General features: G+C 42.0%; 1 protein-coding gene across 4 annotated transcripts in view; it reads right to left on the bottom strand.

Annotated features, from left to right (window-relative positions):
• The window catches only part of TRIM36 (tripartite motif containing 36), a 71,309-nt gene that overhangs the window by 8,342 nt on the left and 41,622 nt on the right, over positions 1–21,345 (bottom strand). For all 4 annotated transcript variants that reach the window (XM_060235585.1, XM_060235586.1, XM_060235587.1 and 1 more), the window contains 6 exons: positions 19,277–19,423; positions 16,598–16,693; positions 14,642–14,895; positions 13,619–13,743; positions 12,662–12,955; positions 4,084–4,381 (listed from right to left, as the gene is read on the bottom strand). In XM_060235585.1, coding sequence (XP_060091568.1) covers positions 4,084–4,381; positions 12,662–12,955; positions 13,619–13,743; positions 14,642–14,895; positions 16,598–16,693; positions 19,277–19,423 — 1,214 coding nt within the window. The remainder of the gene's footprint in view (positions 1–4,083; positions 4,382–12,661; positions 12,956–13,618; positions 13,744–14,641; positions 14,896–16,597; positions 16,694–19,276; positions 19,424–21,345) is intronic.

Genomic DNA, 21,345 nt, shown 5'->3' with positions numbered 1-21,345 from the left:
TTTTTTTAAAAAAAAAGGTATATCTGCAATTCTAAATTATATTATTTAAAAAAATAGTTTTCCACCTTTTCTCCTTTCTTCCCACCTTCTCCTGTTTCAGCCCCTTTTCTTCCAGATCATTGATATTTCTCTCCCTGACAGCATCATGCAACTCTAACGTTAAAATATAAAAATGGCACTTATCTATACTAGTTTAAAAAGCACTATGGACAAAATAATTTCCATATTTACCCCAACAGAAGATGACCCTGCAACACAATCCTGCTATAAAAGTTATATGCTAAGTGTTGTTTTATTACTGTACAGAACTCTGACCTGTATGTGGATTTAAGATAACTCCCTCCTTTTCTTGACAGAGTATGTGTGAAAAAATGTAGTCTTCCTTCCAGGCAAAAAGGGGGATCAAGTTTTGGCAAACACTACTGGCAGAATACCTATCATATTAATCTAAGGCAAAATAGCAATCTTTCTCCTCTGGGGTTAATGTGTAATTCCACCTTACAATGATATTCCCTCCCCCTTTTTTTTTATACTGGAGGTTGTGATTTAAAAGAAGAGTTGATTTTTATATCCCAGTTTTCTCTATCCTGAGGAGTCTCAAAGCAGCTTACAATTGCCTTCCCTTCCTCTCCCCACAAAAGGCACCTTGTGAGGTAGGTGGGGTCAAGAGAGTTCTGAAAGAACTGTGACTGGCCCAAGGACACACAGTATATCACATGCAGGAGTAGGGAATCAAATCTGGTTCTCCAGATTAGAGTCCTCCACTCTTAACCACTACACTATGGAGGAAGAAAATGGTACAACTATTTAAATTCTCCCTTTCATGCCTTTGCCCTCCAAAACCAATATTCCCATGTTGTTTCTTATGAGAATTCATAAGTTTTCCCCACCAGAGGTGACACAGAATGATGAGATGTTGATGGAGATCAACACTGCTATTAGGTCTGACCTATTCTCACCTTTCTCCAGATACAGAAACTGATCTGAACAGTTTTGGTTGAGCTCGGCAGGTAGTTACGAGTGAATCTGCCTGACCCTCCATCTCATTTCAATTTAAATTATATTTACATTGCAGTAAAAAGTTCTCTTCATCTGGTTCTTGTGTCAGCTGTTCCAGGCCATTGCACAGTTATCTGCAATAATCTTCTTTTGGATAACACTTCCAACATACCTGGAGAATTTAATATGTTTCTATTGCACAAAGCGCTGATTTAGTATTGTTCAATCAGAAAAATGAAAACACTGAACTGCCTTGTCTCACCAATGAAAGGGCCTGCCTTTGGGGCTGCCCCCTCCCTTCCAGGAGATTTAAATAATCCGGGAGGGCACCCAGGAGCAAGCGACAGCCTCCCATGTGATTTAAAAGCTCTGCTGATCAGTAGGCCCTTTCATTGGTGTAGGAAGGGCAGCAGCTGCTCCTGGGTGCCCTCCATGAAATTTAAATCACCTGGGAGGGAAGGTGCAGCCCCCACCCACTTAGCTTTCACCTCCATGGCCCCTCAGGAGGAGGAGGTGGCAGTGGGGGGGGGAAGGGCTGTGTAAAACATGCATGAGCCGGGAGGGCACCCAGGAGCAGCCACCTGTCTCCAGCAGCCTCCCTGATTGGATGTCATCCTCACCTGATGTTGCTGAGCCCAAAAACTATAATTGAGCTAAGGGCCCTGAAGAAGAGAAACTAGCTAGGATTTTGACAGACTAGATGCCTGAACTATCACATATTTGAATTGCAATTGCTAGCAACATAGAGAACACCTGCAGTCTGGCCTTTGACTTTTGCATTTAAGATTTGTCCCATCTAACACAAAGTCTAAGAAGTATCAGGTGGTTAAGCTAGTTTTCTTTCTGCATGATTTTAGAGTAATGTGCTCATTATAGAATAAATTTTCATAGTGATAGAAATTGAAATAAACTTTATAAAACTTTTTAAAAATTAAACAATGTTCTGGTTACTTGCATACAACTGCTCTGGGGACCCATGGGATTTGGTTTGGGATTCCTTGAAACCCCTCTATTAAGAAACAGGCCATGTTTTTTGAATCGCTGACCAGTTTTCCATTTAGCACCCTCTATTTTGGGGGGAGTTTCTTGATGCCTGTTTCTAAAACAAAGTAAGCAGAACACTTGTGCGAAGGATGGAAAAATCAAGGTGCTGAGATGCAATTTATGTACACTAATCATAATTCAGAGAGAGAATGAGGTGTCTTATAGGTAGGGATGCTTTTCTTATGTACTGTCCTATCTGTACTGCAAGTATTAATAAACAGTCCTAAGTAAAAAACTAGAGTTTAGATACATTTTATCAGAACATTTTGTTTCTAACCAGAGGAATGCTGAATTTTTAGTAGATCAGTGAAAAAAAGTTACTAATATATATATTGGCACAGTCATGCTCTGTTGACACACAGCAAAATATAAACCTTTCCCTTTCTAAATTCTGGCCGGTAAACTGGACATTATGCTATCAGCAAGTTTTGAAATCATAAGACACAGACTTTCAGTAGCAGTCAGACACACACTTATACCTGCAGAATTCAAACTGCATTTTACTCACACAAATACAGCTTGCATTTTGCAAGCACAGATACATACATGTTCCTGGCTAAGCAAAATCCCCATCCAAGTTTGATTTAACAGAATACCCACAAGCCAACAATCCAAATTCATGTCCTTTGATTTCACCATTAGTTAAACATATCCCAATTTTTTTTAGTAATCAAGGCCTTTTCAGCTACATGTGTACCAAGTTTCATTTATTTGGGAAACTTCTATGTCACCTTTGGAAAGATAGTCTACAAAATAAAACATTGTAATAAAAGTTACTAATTAAAACTCACCATTAAAAATCCAACAAGAGTATAAAACAGAAATTTCAAAGTAGAATGGCAATTCAATAACTATTTTGGTGTATATTTCCCCCCATTTGCAGAACTTCTTTGGTAGAAAAAGCCCATCAGGAATTCATTTGCATATTAGGCCACACACCCTGATATCACCATTGTTTCAGACAGGTCTTTTGTGGAAGAGGTCCAGCAGGAACTAATTTGCATATTAGGCCACACCCCGTGACACCAGGCCAGCTAGAACTGCATTCCTGTGCATTCCTGCTGGGGAAAAAAAACCCTGCCTGTTTGGAAGGCAGAAATTAGCAATGTCCCATTTTTGCACTTTTCCTCATAATCATGGTGTCTTGGACCACATGTGCTCTAAATTCTAAGTCTGGTTTGTCAGAAAATACCCCAGTCATTTTGATATCCACCACAAACAACCGAATTGGCCTCAAGTATTTTTACATGTATAATACACATGTATAATAATGCCCAAGAATCTGAGTTAGCCAAATGGTAAGCCAAGTGGACTTTTCCACTTTATTCCTTTGAATGGCAGATCTTCACCTAACAATTTCACATCACAAACTGCTCAATATGAAAAGACATTCACAGCATAGGGGTTGCAGTTTCAGACATACAAATCAAAAGCTTCCTTAAGTCTGTGGAAGCATTTATATGGTTTCTGGTCCCATGCCAATATCTGGATATACTGCTTCAATCACAGCATTCAGTTAATGTAAACTAAACTAGTGCCCAGCAGGGGAGTATCCAAGATTTTTTAGGTATAGGGCTTTTTAAAAATTGGGGGGGGGGGCACTCTAAAAAATTTTAAAGCCCCCACCCCAAAAAAGCAGGGCTGGCAAGCCGTGACTTCCTGCTTCTCATTGGGCTGTGAGAAGCATGGAGACCCACTGCTTCTTGTTCTCCCATCCTACTTGCTGAGTAGGAGAGAAGAGAGAGGTGGGGCTGTAAGAAACATGGAGACCCACCACCACTAGCTCTTCCATCCTGCTAGGCTGAATGGGAGGGGAGAGGTGGAGCTGGCAGGCCCAATCTTCCTGTTTCTCATAGCCTCTCGCTATCCTGCTCGGCTCAGGGGTCCTGAGTTAGGGGGCCTCTGCAAGAAGTTGGGGGTGGGGCACCCAGAGGCTCTTTGTGGCTATGGCCCTGGTGCCAAGGAGTTCAAAACTATTTTGTTCTCAAAGACTTCTGATATTAGAAAATAACATTCAATGAAAACAATAGTATTACTTACCTTGGACTAGTAAGATCACGAGAATTGTTAAACCATTCTTGGATCTTTGAGTCAGATGCTACTCCTACTTTCACAAGGTAGGAATAGGGCTCCACATGGAAAGCCCAAAAATGTTTTCCTTTCACAATGCCAGTGTCTCCAACAATGTAGTCTAAGGTAGTATAGCAGCCTGCTTGGATACGTTCAGCTCCCAAAAGCAGAGGGAACCCAGCCCTGTTTTCCACAGCATTCCTCCTTGCATTCAGCAGGAGATGCTCACTGTTATAGCCACATTTGTCATCAAAAAGAAAACTGAAAACTGAAAAAATAGGTGTGCATGTTAGAATGACATTTAATACTCAGCTATAATTCAATTCTTAAGGGGGGGGGGATCAGATAGCAAAATATTACAGGTTTTGGTTGACTGTACACAAAACTTTACATAACAGACTACCAAGCATTCTCAGATACTACCACTACAATACTTTACTGTAACCATGACTTCTCTGCTGCATTACTAACTAGCAAGAGGAAGGAGCTTCTCAGATTGAAAGAGTAGTATCAAAGGATATACATTTCCTTAAATATACAGCAATTAGTAAACATTTATTTATTTATTTATTTAATGTATTTATATCCCGCTCTCCCTGCCGAAGCAGGCTCAGGGCGGCTAACAACACTGTAATATCAACAATAAAACAATAAAAACAATTACAATAATAAATCAATTAAGAAGTTAAAACAGTTTACAGTTTGAAATTATTAATATAATTTTAAAACAACAGTTTTGGTGCTAAAATTGATGCCATACATTCAGTGGTGTTGGACATTTATGTACTTTGGTTGAAGGTCATTCGAAATAACGATGTTTTGCAGGCCTTGCGGAACTGGGCAAGGTCCTGCAAGGCTCTAACATCGTCTGGGAGTTGGTTCCACCAGTGGGGGGCTGCAATAGAGAAGGATCTTTCTCTAGTAGCCTTCAATCTCGCCTCCCTCGGCCCGGGGATTGCTAATAGATTTTGTGATCCAGATCTAAGTACCCTCTGGGGAATATGTGTGGAGAGACAGTCCCTAAGGTAGGCAGGTCCTCGGCCATATAAAGCTTTAAAGGTAATGACTAGCACCCTGTAGCGAATCCGGAATACTATTGGCAGCCAGTGCAATCTCCGCAGCCCCGGCTGTATATGGTCCCGAATAGAGAGACCCAATAGCAGCCTGGCTGCTGCATTCTGCACCAGCTGCAGCTTCCGGATTTGGGATATGGGCAGCCCCATGTAGAGGGCATTACAGCAGTCTAGTCTTGAGGTGACCATTGCATGAATCACTGTTCCTAAGTTGCTGTGCTCTAGGAAAGGGACCAACTATCTTGCCCGCCTAAGCTGGAAAAAGGCGGATCTCGCAGTGGCTGCTATCTGGGCCTCCATAGCCAATGTGGACTCCAGTAGCACCCCCAAGCTCTTGACTTTGGGCGCCGATATCAGTGGCGTCCCATCGAAGGCTGGTAAAGGGATTTCCCTTCCCAGGCCACCGCGGCTCAGACAAAGGACTGCTGTCTTCGTCAGCTTCAGATGACTCAACCTGAGCCACCCTGCCACGGCTTGTAGCGACAGGACCAGATTTTCTGGGGCAGAGGCAGGCCGGCCATCCATCAGCAGATAGAGCTGGGTGTCATCAGCGTACTGATGGCAACCCAGTCCAAATCTCCGGACAATCTGGGCAAGGGGGCGCATATAGATATTAAACAGCATCAGGAAGAGAACTGCCCGCTGAGGCACCCCACAATTAAGCACATGTCTCTGGGACGATTGTCCCCCGATCGCCACCCTTTGTCCCCGACCACAGAGGAAAGCCATTGCAAAGTCAACCCCTGGATCCCTGCGTTGGTGAGGCAGTGAACCAGCAACTGGTGGTCAACCATGTCGAACGCCGCCAACAGATCCAACAACAACAGTACTGCTGACCCGCCTCGATCCAGTTGTTGCTGAAGATCATCCACTAAGGCAACCAGCACTGTTTCCGTCCGATGGCCCGGACAAAAGCCAGACTGGTGTGGGTCCAGAACGGAAGCGTCCTCCAGAAAGCTCTGCAACTGCAGCACTACTGCCCTCTCGATAATTTTACCCAAAAAGGGTAAGTTTGAGACCTCTTTGGAAGAAGCCCATCCGAAAGGGACCTATTTACAATATCCCGCACAGGATACTGAAGCTTCATTTGGCATGCTTTAATCAGCCAGGATGGGCAAGGGTCCAAATCACAAAGAAGAAGAAGATATTGGATTTATATCCCGCCCTCCACTCCGAAGAGTCTCGGAGCGGCTCACAAGCTCCTTTACCTTCCTCCCCCACAACAGACACCCTGTGAGGTGGGTGGGGCTAGAGAGGGCTCTCACAGCAGCTGCCCTTTCAAGGACAACCTCTGCCAGAGCTATGGCTGACCCAAGGCCATTCCAGCAGGTGCAAGTGGAGGAGTGGGGAATCAAACCAGGTTCTCCCAGATAAGAGTCCGCACACTTAACCACTACACCAGACTGGCTCTCCAAATTGTTCAGCGTACAGTTGCAAGGATTCTGTCAACTTCCTCCAAGCTGAGTGTTGTAAAACTGTCTAGGGCTGATCCAGAAAACAGGCACGGAGCCTTGAGCTCACTTACTGTTTCAATTGTGGCAGGGAGGTTGCGGCGGAGCAACAAGACTTTATCCATGAAAAATGTTGCAAAGGCCTCACAGCCAATCTCCGATTCCCTATGATTTGGTCTGCCTTGTAAGAGTTGTAAGAGTCCAAATGATACTAAATAATTGGGCCGGGCGTAATGCAATCTTGGCCGCAAAGTAAACTTTTTTTGTGGCTTTGACTGCCATCTCATAGGATCTCATATACTCTCTATAAGATGTTCTGGTTGCTTCATCGTGAGTCCACCGCCACTGCCTCTCCAGTTGTCTGAGCCTCTATTTCATCAATCGCAGATCCATGTTGTACCACAGTGCCATCTTTGAACGGGGACACAGAGGGCGCTGAGGAGTGATCTCATTAATGGCCATGGTGAGTTGATTTTGCCATAGCTTAACCATGTCATCAAGCGAGTCGCCAGGGGGCCAGGGATCCTGCAGTTCCCTCTGGAATCTTATTGGGTCCATTAGGTTCCTTGGGCGAGTTAAAATGCACTCGTCACCTAAACGGGTTTGGGGTGGTACATCCATATGGGCCTTCAGGACATAGTGGTCCAACCTTGGCACTGCATCAGCAGCAATTCGGGTCACTGTAACCCCCAACGCAAAGATCAAATCCAGCATGTGCCCGGCCTGATGTGTGGGTGTAGCTACAAATTGAGAAGAGTCCTAGCATAGCCATGGATGACACTAGATCCGTCGCCCAATTGGAGTTCTCATCATCAGCATGGACGCTGAAATCGCCTAGGATTAAAAGCCTTGGGTGTTCCAACGCCCAGCCTGTTGCGGCCTCCATCAGGGACGATAAGGCGCTGGCTGGTGTGTTAGGCGATTGGTACACCAGCCAGATCGCCAAACCTGACATCCAGGATCCGTCATCTTGGCTTCAGAGTTGCCTGAGGATGCTCTCCACAGCAATTCTGATTCTTATCGTTGGAGGGGTGTCACTGAAGTGATACCCCCAAAGAGAGTGCTTGTTGATCCTTCTCTTTGGCATGGGAATTCCACGGGTGGGAGGGGGCTAAAGGCAACAGCCCCTGAGACTCTGCGGCTTTGAATACTGAATCAGCAGAGAAAGAAAGACTCCCGAATGCTTCCGCTTTCCTTTTCTACAGTACGCTTTTTAAAGCAACATTTCTCCACATCTAAAATGACAGCTCTGCCTAACAAGTAGGTGTTTTATCTTCTTCAACTCTACCCCTTGATGGGCCATTTAACATACCGTCAATAGACTAGCTCACGGATTACTTCAAAAGGCCTCGCAACATGATGAGCAGTCTTAATTATTCAAACTGACTTGAATATAAACACTAAAGTTGACCCGGACCTTAATTGGACATATAGCACAAAGATTATCAAGAATTTGCAAAATGATCTGACTATAAAAGGGAAACACAGAGAGTTCTCCTTTATCTGTCTGAGGCTGACAGAATGTCTCTTAACAATTTCTGTTAAAGTTGCTGTAGAACAAGAATCTACAAGAGAGAAGTGAAAAATAATCTGATTTGAGAGACTGAGTTTATGCACAATTTGAGTTTTAAAATGGCATCATTTAATGAAATGGCACATGGAAAAGTTACCAGTGCAGATTTCAGATCTTTAAAGGAGGATTTTATTTCACTTAAGCAGCTTCTTAAGGATTACTTCATGTTTACAGCTAACTATTTGAGCAAAGAGGATTTAACAGCTAACGAAAGGGCAACTCTATAGGAGCCCTGCATTAATAAGAGTGAATCAGTGGCAGTGAAAACAGAAGGGGAAATGGTGATTATGCGAAACAAACAAAGGGAAAAGAAAATGGCCACGTCTGACGCATTTTAAATTCTTCACTGGATGCTGACCGTCAACAAGATCAACTGGAGAAGGGGATATGGCGAAGAACTCTTTCTTTGGTGGTTGAGGAGGCGGGCCATGTCGAGAAGAAGAAAACTGCATTTCAATTGTCTAATCTGGTGTTGGAAAACAATCTGTAAAAAGATTTTTGGAGCTTTTTTTCTGCTTTGGTGAACGGCTGAATAAGGAACTTGGACTAAGGAATGTAAGATGACATTAGAAGATAAGCTATGGACAAATGGGCTGCCTTGGATATAACTTGGATGTAGAAACTAAAGGAACTTAAAAGTTTTTAATTCTGGGGAAGAAAGACTTCGGAATTTGGGTTTTTTATGTTTTGTTCTCTTTATTCTGCTTTTCTCCCTGGTGAATAGGTAAATATTGGTAGTCTGCCTTTTCAGAGAGATTGTTGCTAAGGGGTGAAAATAGGTTTTATGGTAGAAGTTAGATAACACAATGGTTTCAGAGACCCACCCTCAAAGGGGAATTTGAACAATTTGGTAATTTGGTAGAATTGATTTAACATGCTTGCAGGAGAAACATTTTATATAGTATTTGACTATATTTGAGATATGTTATGCAATTTCATATGAATAGAGGAAAGATATTCATGTGCTTCTGTGGTTAGGCTTTTGGTTAAACTAATAATCTAATTTGTGCTTGTCATAACTGCAAGTTAATTTAGTAAAATTAAAGGATGAGACAGGTATATTTGTGTTTAAGAAGAATTGTTTAGTTGTACAATGCTTTACTAGTTTACTAAAAGAACCATTCTTTTTTTTTCTCTTTGTCCTGGTAAAAGAAGAAAGGTAGGTATCATTTAATGGAGATGTTTATACTTGTAGGTAGAAACATTATATTATATTGAGAGCTGGAGTTATAATTGATATATTCGTACTGGTTTCTGGTTTCTGTTTTTCCCATTCTGTATGTTCCCGTTTCTTGCTTTTCCCTCTCTTTTATGTATAATCTGCAGTGCTGCTGTCCTGTAGTAGTTTAAATCAATAAAACTTTTTTAAAAACCTAGATCACCAAACCCTCTCCTACATCCCACTTCAGACCTGCACATTCAATGTCGTCGATCTCTGGAGTCGGCAGAGCCCGGAAGGAGTAAGCCTCCCATATGAATAGTGCCACTCCTCCCCCCCGCCTACTAGTCCGTGACTGGTGAAAGACTGAGTATCCTGGGGGGGCTACTTGGGAGAGGGCTACCGTCTCCCCATCATGTACCCAGGTCTCAGTCACGCATGCCAGGTCCATATCCTGTTCACTCAGGAAATCCCGAAGGATTGAGGTCTTCTTATTTATGGGCCTGGCATTGCATAACACCAGTGATGGAGGCAAGTAATTCAACCTGGCCCCACCCCCTGTCACCATTGGGATGGGACACAGACTGGAAGGGGGCCGAGTACCCACACGTCTCCACCGCCTTTCGTTACATTTATATCTGTTCCCACCGTCATATCTTCCCCTCCCCAGGAGTACTGGAATCCCCAGGCCAGTCATCCCACCCCACTGGTCTCCACAGTCACCTCAAACTAATGTAGGATGCCCTGTTATAATCCTGTATTCCAGTTCTGGTCTCTGCCACCACTGCCCTTGCTAACTAGGAGTCCCACCCCCCCCATCACTCTATCAACCCTGCCAATTTAACCTCCCCTAAATGACTGATTAATTCTAAAACCCCTTAATCTAATCCACTGATCAATTAGCTAATCAAATTATCCCTTAAAGCTAGTTAAATTCTAAATCCCCCCTACTTCCTAATTTGCACTCCTAATTTAATCAGTCAATATTAATCAGTTTTCTTAATAGCTAATTAATTCAATAATAATAAATTAAGCCTGAATTTAATTCCCCCAGATTATTTCACCCCAACTTCAACCAACCACTAATATGATAGGTTCAGTTAAATTTAGCTGGTAAAACATAAATAGCTCATAATCAGCAATAAGTCATTTAGGTTAGGTGGTAATGGGAATAAAGTGCTGGTAGTTAAAGTGCTTTGATGATGACAATAATGTTTAAAGTGCAAGCACCTCTTCAAACCTGGGCCAGGTCAGCTCCACCAGTCGACAGCTCAGCGGGCATGGAGGGGACAGAGATCCTCTCCATGCTCCCCAGGTGCTGAAGTCCTCCAGGCGGACATAAGCAAGGAACCTGTAAGAACTTGAATGGGGATAACCTCATTTCCCCCCCATATCGCCTTTTCAAATATTTATTCTATCCTTCCTCCTGGCAGTCCCCATATACTCTCTTCCCCTTTCCTTGCTTGTCTTCCCATGCACCAACCACTCAACCTTTTTTCCGTCACCCCTGCTGCCACCTTTACTTCATTTATACCCCACCTTCCTTCGTCTTAAATGGAATGCTTTTCGATCTCCAGCCAGAAGCCAAGATCACTTTACTTCAACTCTCTATGGTGAAAAGGCTACAAATTTATGTGATGAAGACCTGGCGACTACCTTTCATGCCCCCGACACTTTTAGGCTGATGCATGGCAATTGCTTTGAAAACTATTCAGAAGTCTTGACTAGCATAGAAAGCAATAGCTCATTCTTTAACAAAGGCTGAATCACCAGGAGCACAATGAACTAATGATCTGATTTCTGTGCTACCTTCCAATTCTCTTTAGGATACAATTCCAGTTGTTTGCTTTAATCTATTTAAAAAACTCTATAAACATTCTGAGGCTAAATACAGCTAGTGATAGTCTTCTCTAATGATCAACCAAGGACACCCACTCAATGACAACTCTTGCCTCAGGTCCAGATAGCAAAGGGCAGAGAGAGAAATTGTTGATGGTTTTCCTAGTTCTCTGGGAACTCCCCTTAAAAACCTACTAAGTCTCTATGTATTTCAGGTGTGTGGTAAGAACAACTAATTTGGTCTTATGTCTAGGACTTGAGGTTGATATGAAAGAGGGCAGAAAAAGCGTATCCTTAGCACATGTACACAGAGAAGTATAAATATATCTAATCCTCAGTGTGGTCCCACCATGGATACTTAAATCTGGAAACTGGAGCCATGAACAAATCTTTCTACAAACTTGTGAAAAGCCCCAAGCTTGCAGACATATCTGAACTCTAAAATAAAATACATACGAGAGTTAAAAACAAACAAAACCAAAATAATAAAAGCAGTGTCTGTACCTTTAAAAAAAGGAACAGTATTGCTAGTCATCAAGCCATATAGCCTTGGTTGTCAGCAAAAGGCAGGGGGAGGACACTTTTCGGGGCTATTTTGTCCTCTGTCAAAAGACTCATTAGGGTCAGGCCTAGCAGCAACCACTGGAGACTACGACTTGCATGACTCACCCAGGACTTAGCTTCTGACTACTATTCAACAGCAGCCACCACATAAGAAGAAGAAGAAGATATTGGATTTATATCCCGCCCTCCACTCCGAAGAGTCTCAGAGCGGCTCACAAGCTCCTTTACCTTCCTCCCCCACAACAGACACCCTGTGAGGTGGTTGGGGCTGGAGAGGGCTCTCACAGCAGCTGCCCTTTCAAGGACAACCTCTGCCACAGCTATGGCTGACCCAAGGCCATGCTAGCAGGTGCAAGTGGAGGAGTGGGGAATCAAACCCGGTTCTCCCAGATAAGAGTCCGCACACTTAACCACTACACCAAACCGGCTCTCCAAAAAACAAGTGTAATGACTACAGTACTGAACTAGGACTTGGGAGATCCCGATCAGAATCACCTTACTGCTGTGGAAGCTCAGTGGGAGACCTGCGGCCAGTCACACATTCTCAGCCTAACCTACCTGGCAGGGTTGTGGTAAGGATAAAATGGAGAGAAGAATGATGTAAGCTGCTTTGGGTCCTCATTTGAGAGAAAGGTGGGGTATAAATTAAGCAAATAAAACTGAAGTCTGGGATGTGGGGGAAAGATTGGCTGGCAAATAGGAAGGAAGCAGGAAAAGGAAGGAGAATATGAGGGCTCCCAGGAGGAAATAATGGGATACCAGGAAGGGCATACAGAGGAAAATGAAGTGATCCCACAAGTCCTTATGTACTCCTTGCTTGTGCTTTTTAAAAAGAACTGTAACCTTCCAGCATTAGCGGTTCAGAAATTGATTAAATGACTTACTGTACCTGGAGCTGGTGGAGTGTGCAAGATAACTTCCCTGCTCCAAGGGCTACAGATAGATCCTTTATATCCTCTGACTCTGAAAGCATAGCTGCTATTAGTGTCAAGGTCAGAGATTACTTTGCTCTTGCTGAAAACTTCAGTCTCTTGCCATGCTGGGTTTGCCTCTTCTTTATTAACTTTACGGTATTCAAGTATGTAGGTGTCAGCTGAACCTGCTCTCTGTGGATGATCCCAACAGATCAAAGCTTTATTATACATTTTGCTCTGTTCTTCATTGATCTCTGGAATATCAACACCTAAATTAAACATATAAGAACAGTTTTAGAGTGCAAAAAATAGGTGAATTATTTAGTAGGATTAATAAAAGCATAACCATCCTAAATATATTATAGGGGAAGTTCCTGTTATTTCACAAAATGAAAAAACTGCTACAGTTTACCCTAAGTTGTCAATCCCCAACAGCAGCGCTGTTCATGCCATTTCTCTTCCACCTTGTAAGAAGGCTCTGAAAATAATGAAAATACTTTTCTGTTCTCTTGGAGTCACATCACCAGTCTACATGACATCAGCTCATCAAGACAAGGAAAAACAGCCTCCAACACGCATAGCAACTGTGCATGCATACATCTAATTAAGGGAGCTTTGACTCTCTAAACCTTATACCCTGATCTCTTAAGGTGCTACAGGACTTGAATCTAGCTCTTCCACTGCAGACCAATGTGGTTATCCCTCTTGACACATTGTGGTTGGTCTGATCATGAAACACAGTCTACTTCTCAGATACCCAGGATCTGCTTTCCTTCAAACTTTCCCAATTCTTAATTATGCCTCTGTATGTCATTAGTATTATGATATTCCCATAAATTATATAGATGTTTGAAGAATGGCAAACAACGAATCTGAGAGCAAATCTGTTTGGAAAGTGCAGGGTGAGGGGAAGTCCTTCCTAGTAAACTTACCACTTGAATGGAAAGACAAGTCTGTAAGAGCCTCCTGCTGTTTTGTTACATCAACAACAAAATCTTCAAAAGAAGCTTGTGCTGCAGGTCTGAAGCTCTTCAGAGATTCAGTAGCTTTCTGAATTCTGTATATGGAAAATTTTTATTCACCAGATATACACACAGGATTTTAGAGAATCAGAAAAGAGTTTTCAAAATGGTAAAGTTCTCAAATACATCACCCTTTCATTTTACTCACTCTGTAATTATTTCCAAAATGTGTCTTTTTAAATAGAAACCACTGCCAGCTGAGCACTTTGCAAGTCAATCTTAAACAGACTTATACCCTTCTAAGTGCTTTAAAGTCAACAGGATTAGAAGGAAGGGTTTAACTCTACTTAAAACTGCACTGTTAAACTGAATTAAGAATCTGAAGGTTATTCTAATCATGGCCACATAGAAACTCTCATTAGAATGAATAAGCTACACAAGAGTTCCATAATCTTTTTGATTTGTTTTATGTGCATGCATTTGTGTGTGCACACCTGAAAGTCATGGCGACCTCTGGTGACTGACCCCAAGGGGACATGGAGAATATTCAGAGAAGTGGCTGAATAAAGCCTGACCCCGCCTCCCAAGTGCTGGTATTCCAAGGAGGTCACTTATCCAAGTAACTTGTCAGAATCAGCCCTGCTTAGCTTCCAAGATCTGATGAGATCAGGCTTGCCTGGGCTAGCTAGGTCAAGGCAATAATTCCATAATCAGCTAATAGTTCCACAAATGGCTGAATCCCATGCACCTATGGATGAGCAGAAAGCATTTCCACTAATGCATTACAGGGTATCAATTTCCCCTTCCCAGCTGCAGCTACTCTTAGTGCACTGAAGATCATTACAGAGGGTACCATGACTTTCAGAAATAGCTAGGGAGAGAGGGATCAGGAAAACCATAGAATATACACACATACTTTGCATCAAAGCCATAGTTAATATTAGGCATATTTTGAAGAATAACTAAAGCTATGTGAGAAGACAAATCACATACCTGTCATGGAGCTGTTTTGCTGTCTGAACAAAGCAAGACTGGTCTGTTTCTTTCAGAACTTCTTGGGCATATCCCACAAGGCCATTATTTTCTAGAAGTCCCTGATATTCTTCTATTTGAGACTGCAGTTTCTCCAGTCTTAGGATTTTGGAAGCTTCAATAGCCCTGAGTGCAGTTGCTCTCCTTTCTTCTAAAACATCAAACAGCTTATCAAAACTGCTTGATGCTTCTTCTTTAGCTCTTTCACCATTGCACTATTTAAAAATAAACACAAGCTTATTTATACATATCAGGGTAGGCAACATTCCTGGACTGCAATCAAATAATATAGTGCCTTTTGATGCCTTTTGAGGATGCTGGTGTACCAATCAGTGGAGGGGAAGGGGAAAATGGAGTTATATCTGTCTAGATATACAGGGGGCAGGTTGAGCCCCATTAGTACAAGCCTGGCTTGTAGTCTTCTCCCATGATGCCTGCCCCAGCAGTGCTGCTGGTTCCTCAGTAGCACACCTCAGCTGCTTGGGTGGAGAACAAGGAAAATGGCTGGCATGCTACTGTTTGGCACACGTGTTGGACATTGCCTGTCCCTCCACTATAAATGAATGCTTACTGTCATGAAAACAATTTTCTTAATTAACTACCAGATCAATGAAATAGGAAATCTCACTGTTTGGTGCAAATAATATTTTCAGCTTGATGCTATTCATGCTTACTTAGAAGCAGGTCTCACCAAGTTCAACGGGGCTTTTGTAAAGGATTGCAGCCTCAGATATTTTACTCTCTAAGCTACAGGGGGACAGCAGTCAGTCCAGCTTAATTTACACCTCATTAAAAATGAAGAAAGTGTCCTAGCCTGAATGTAGAGTTGCTCTTGGCAATTCAGATATTACAAAATTCACCAAGAGGTGTTTCTGTGTTAAGATGAAATTGTGAGTTTCTCAAAACAGTTGTGAGACATCTGAAGACAGAAACCATACTAACCCATACTAAGAACAAAGTTTACATATTTTGCTTCATCATTACAGAAGGCTAGCTCTTTACAGCAATTCAAGTGTACAATTTCATGTTCAATGTGCCTCTCAAAATGACAAATGACTTAATATTTATGACAATCCAAAATGTATAACTAAATATGTTAGTGATAGCCACTTTCGTTCAAGACAAAACTAGATTTTTAAATTTCATTATCTATTATGAAACTTGGAACAAACACCTCTCAAGTCTGAACAGGGACATTGGTTTTTTATCTCATTACATATGCTAAACTCATTCTCAGTGAGTATAGCTATACATCCACAGTATTCCAATGTATTTCTCTTTTATAATAGTGTATCAGAATAATGTTTTATATTGACATACTCAAATAAGGGATATTGGCTATTTATCTTATTACATATACTTAACCCATTTTCATTTCATGTATTCTTGTTTTCTAATGGCAGACTAGAATGATGTTTAATATGTATAGATTGATGTTGATAAGTTGATTGGGTGGACTACAAGTTGGATATACATGTCCTTTTGTGATTCACCTAGATTTGCAGAAACACCATTTGGCAGAGAATTTTATTATCTTTTATGGCTATCCAGACCAAATGGCCTAGCCACACTGTTTTATGTGACCAGTTAGTTTGCCAGACTGCTTGTATTTCAACTCACAATACCTGATCCCCTCGTCTGATGAAGTGTGCTTAAGAGAGCACACGAAAGCTTATGTTCTGAATAAAAATTGGTTGGTCTTAAACATGCAACTTGATTCCTGCTTTGTTCTACTGCTTCAGACCAACACAGCTGCCCACTTGGAATTATCTAGGTCATTATATTGATCATGCCAGATGGTCAACAAAATGCAACACCCAACCTAGCTATCTTGCAGAAATTACTATTAATATTTAGTTTTAAAAATAACAGCTGTGTCGTAAAGCAATTTGGCTGTGTCAGTAAGCAAATTCTTACCTCTGTTTCTTTCATTAAAAGACCAAGTTCTGTAATCTGGCTTTTTACTTGGCTCTCCTTACTAATGAGGTAGTCTATATCCTTTGAAAGCTTCTCCTATTATAAATATAAGAAATACTGATGAGAAAAAAATAAACTGTATTTATACATTTTACGTTAATCTAGACATAAGAATTCCAATGCTCTGTGCTTCACAACTTTTGCAATAGACTTTATAAATCAACAGGGAACATGTCCCATTCCATGAGTCACTATGTCATTTATGGATCACCAGTCCAGCAATAGTTTTGGAGCTAAAACTGTGCAGGTAACACAGGTAAGAAAACGTTTTTTGAAATAAGAAGTCATCTTCCCTAGTTCTTCTCTCAACCCTTACAGTTCTTCTCTCAATCCTCACACAATCCTTAAAGGTCTTTCTGCCATCACAAGAAAGATACACAACACCAGCTTTTGTGTTCTGGACTCATAAAGGCCAAGGAAGGGGCATACATGCCCAACCCCAGGCCATTTCTGCTGGCAAAAGCAGCACTGGAGGGAAGACTGAAGTTCATCCTTCCTCCTCGCAGTGTTCAGAGCTGCATGGAGCAACTGAGAGGTTTTTAAAGTTTAGCATGAACATGTAAGCAAAGCAGAGTCAGATATCCATGACCTGGCTTGTGTCACACATAATGTGCATTTTGAGCCTCAGAGTACTAACTCTGAACTCCTTCCATCAAAACCACCTATTCTAGAATACAATATATTTCATACATAAAAACTATCAAGTATTTGAAGTGTATGTTCCATCAAATGTGACAGAAAAACCTTTATCAACTGGCATATGCTCAAATATAGTTAAAACATAGATGATTTATGAGTAAAAACCCTGAGAATTTTACAAGTCATACTTAGGGTTGACAATATTCAATAAAATAATTAAATGGATCAGTACTCATCAAAAATCCCTGAGCATAGCAGGACTTCTATGCATGGGAACAAGCCTTCCCTGCCTCCCCTCCCCCTCTGCCACTCCTGGGGATGAGGGAACCCCAGAAGCAGTATGAAGGGCTTCCATGCTGTCTGAGGGGCGGGCGGGGAGGTGAATCCGCAAAAATCCTCCTCCTTGCCTGCTCAGATCTCTTTAACAGGATCCAACCCACTGTATTTATTTATTTATTTACTGTTAAAGCCCACAGAAACCCTTTTAACTCTAAAGCACTCAGAACAAAGTTGCCATGACTATTTCAAAAATACAGCCAGGATTGAAAGTGCAGTGCAACTGATTACAAGCGCCTAAGGGACTTTAGGCCTTTGTAGAGAGTGATTACAATGTGGAATTCACTGCCGGAGGATGTAGTGTTGGTCACAGATAGTTTTAAAAGGGGGTTAGATAGATTCATGGAGAACAGGTCTATCAGTGGCTACTAGACCTGGTGACTGAGCAGTATCTCCACATTAAGAGGTAGTAAAGCACTGAATCTCAGTGACAGGAGGCAACATCAGGGGAAGGTTACAGGCTCTATGCCCTGTTGCTGGCCTTCCAGAGGAACTGGTTGGCCACTGTGTGAGATAGGATGCTGGACTAGAAGGACCACTGGTCTGATCCAGCAGGACTCTTCTTATGTTCCTCAAACAGCAGTCCTGCCCTGCCTCATGGCAAACACTTCCATAAATTAATAAGAATTTTCAAAAGTTTCTATGAGACTATGAGGAGAAAGGGTCTGCTGCTCACAGCCAAAATCTCACAAGGAAAGAACAAATGCTTGGATATGACCAAAGTTTGACCAGTATATTTGAAGGGCCACAGCCAGTGCTGATCCTATGAGCTTCTACCACTGATAACCTGTGCAACCATCCCATACAAAGCCAATAATTCTGTGACTACCCCTCACATCCTCATCACCACCACATCATCTCTGGTGACATTGTGTCCAACCACAGCAGCAATGGAAGTGATCAGCTACTGACTGCATAGTATCTTTTTTCAGAGACACTCCTTGGCACAAATATCTCATCTATCCAAAGGATGCTTTGCCTCCAGTTGAGGCCCAAGAACAAAGCCTGAGAAGGCAACCCTACGCACAGTTTAAACAAATATCACTTGTATTGGCAAAGATGAATGTGAATACAGATCTAAGTTTGCTTTTACACCAAGAAATATAATCCTGCATGGTCAGGTGAAATGGCCAGATGTACAGCACATTATTCTCTCCTGATGGCCTCTCCCCTCTCCCCATGGCCCAATTCAGACCTATTATAGGCCTACCTGAGGGAAGGTAGGCTTGATTTTTGTGCTCTTGCAGCTACCAGGCCCCCAGCTGCCTGCGTGGTTCATTCTGACTTTCTCAGTGTGGCCAGCTATGGCCGCCATAGTCTCCTCTGGCTCTTCCCACCCACATGGGACTGCAAATGGTACCTGCAGGTGAATCAGGGCCCCAGCTTCTTGGTGTAAAAGCAAATTTAGATCACAGATCTATATTCATGTTCATCTTTGCCTGCTGTGCCAAGGCTTTTTACAGCTTAACCAATAAAGCTGTGGCCATTTTATTCCAAAAGTTTAAGAATGATGGTTTTCTACTTGGAGGAGGAGGGATCCCTTACCATTGCTGCCCCCTCCCCTCTCCTAGGGGCTGGGGCTGCAAATATTTTTTTCCCATTTCCAGCCAGATTTTTAAAAAATGGACTATTCCAAATACTTACTTTGAGTGTTTTGTAGGCACTGCTCATGGTAGTCACTCTGTGATTTGCATGTGTGCCACCCAGTTTACAAAGATGACAAACAGGCCTTCTGCATATTTCACAATACATATTTACTCTCTCCATTTCATGTTCAGGACACATCAAAATCTGACAAAGAAAAAAAGAATATAAATATACTTCAAGAACTGTCAAGAAATATGAGTACTTGTTTACTGGTTTTACTATTGCCTGTATTATGCTTTGGGTCGAAATAGTGGGCCCAAAAGGATGCTTAACTCTGGGAGTTTGTTATCACCCACCACATCAAAAGGTAGAGGATGATTATAAAATGATGAAAGAATGAAAGACAGCAGCTAAATGTAAAAACTGTGTCATAATAGGTAATTTTAACTACGTGCACATTGATTGGGTCAATATGTGTTCCGGATGGGAGAAAGAGATTGAGTTTCTAGACACTCTCAATGACTGCACTATGGAGCAGATGGTCACAGAACCTACCAGGGGTAAGGTGATACTAAACTTGGTCCTAAGTAATGCCCAAAACCTGATGAGAGATGTAAAAGTGATTGCACTGCTTGGGAGCAGTGAGCATAATGTTGATTTCACCATTTGTATAAATAGGAAGTTGCCCAAAAAGACCAACATAACCACTTTAAACTTCAAAAGGGGTACATTCTCTGAGATGAGGAGGCATGTGAAGAGGAAGGGTAAATAGGGTCAAAACCCTTGGGGAAGCTTGAGGCTATTTAAAACTACAAGCTTAGAAAGTCAGATAAAATATATATCACAAGCCCGGAAAGGCACAAATAGGTATAGAAAAGGCTTGCAGAGTTAACAAACAAAGTAACGGAAGCTGTAAAAGGTAAGAAGGATTCCTTTAAGCTGTGGAAAGCTAGTCCCACTGAGGTTTATAAAAGGAAACATAGGCTGTGGCAAATCAAATGTAAGTCTGTGATCAGACAGGTTAAAAGGAACTATGAGGAGCATATTGCAAAAAACATATAGACCAACAATAAACATTTCTTCAAATACATTAGAAACAGAAAACCAGCCAAGGAGGCAGTGGGGCCCTTGGATGACCAAGGAGTAAAAGGATTACTGAAGGAGGATAGGGAAATGGCTGAGAAGCTGAATGCATCTTTTGCCTCCGTCTTCACTGTGGAAGATAAGTGTTTGCCCACTCCAGAACCACTGATTTTGGGAAGGGTGTTGAAAGACCTGAGTGAGATTGATGTGATGAGAGAGGAGGTCCTATGACTGATAGACAATTTAAAAATTGATAAGTCACCAGGCCAAGATGGCATACATCCAAGAGATCTGAATGAACTCAAAGGTGAACTTGTGGATTTCCTGACAAAAATATGTAATCTTTCATTGAAATCTGCCTCCATTCCTGAGGATTGGAAAGTTGCAAATGTCACTCCCATCTTTAGAAAGGGTTCCAGAGGAGATCTGGGAAATTATAGGCCTGTCAGTCTGACTTCAATACCAGGGAAGTTGGTGGAAACTGTTATTAAAGACAGAATTAGGCACACTGATGAACAAAAGTTATTAAGGAAGACTCAGCATGGGTTCTGTAAGGGAAGATCTTGTCTCACTAACCTGTTAAGGGTTCTTTGAGGGGGTGAACAAACATGTGGACAAAGGGGACCCAACAGATGTTGTTTACCTTGACCTCCAGAAAGCTTCTGATAAAATTCCTCATCAAAGGCTCCTCAGTAAGTTCAAGAGTCATGGGCTAAAAGGACAAGTCCTCTTGTGGATCAAAAACTGGCTAATTAATAGAGAGTGAGTATAAATGGGCAATTTTCTCAGTGGAGGATGGTAAGCAGTGGGGTGCCACAGGGCTCAGTACTGCGTCTGATGCTTTTTAACTTGTTCATTAATTATTTGGAGTTGAGAGTAAGCAGTGAAGTGGTTAAGTTTGCGGATTACAGGGTGGTGAGAACCAGAGAGGATTGTGAGGCACTCCAAAGGGATCTGTCAAGGCTGGGCAAGTGGGCGTCAACATGGCAAATGAGGTTCAATGTGGCCAAGTGTAAAGTAATGCACATTGGGGCCAAAATCCT

Source organism: Heteronotia binoei, chromosome 4 (assembly GCF_032191835.1).
Source record: "Heteronotia binoei isolate CCM8104 ecotype False Entrance Well chromosome 4, APGP_CSIRO_Hbin_v1, whole genome shotgun sequence".
Classification (NCBI taxonomy): Eukaryota; Metazoa; Chordata; class Lepidosauria; order Squamata; family Gekkonidae; genus Heteronotia; species Heteronotia binoei.
Note: the sequence above shows the minus strand (reverse complement) of the source record. Positions and strands in the feature narration are given on the sequence as shown.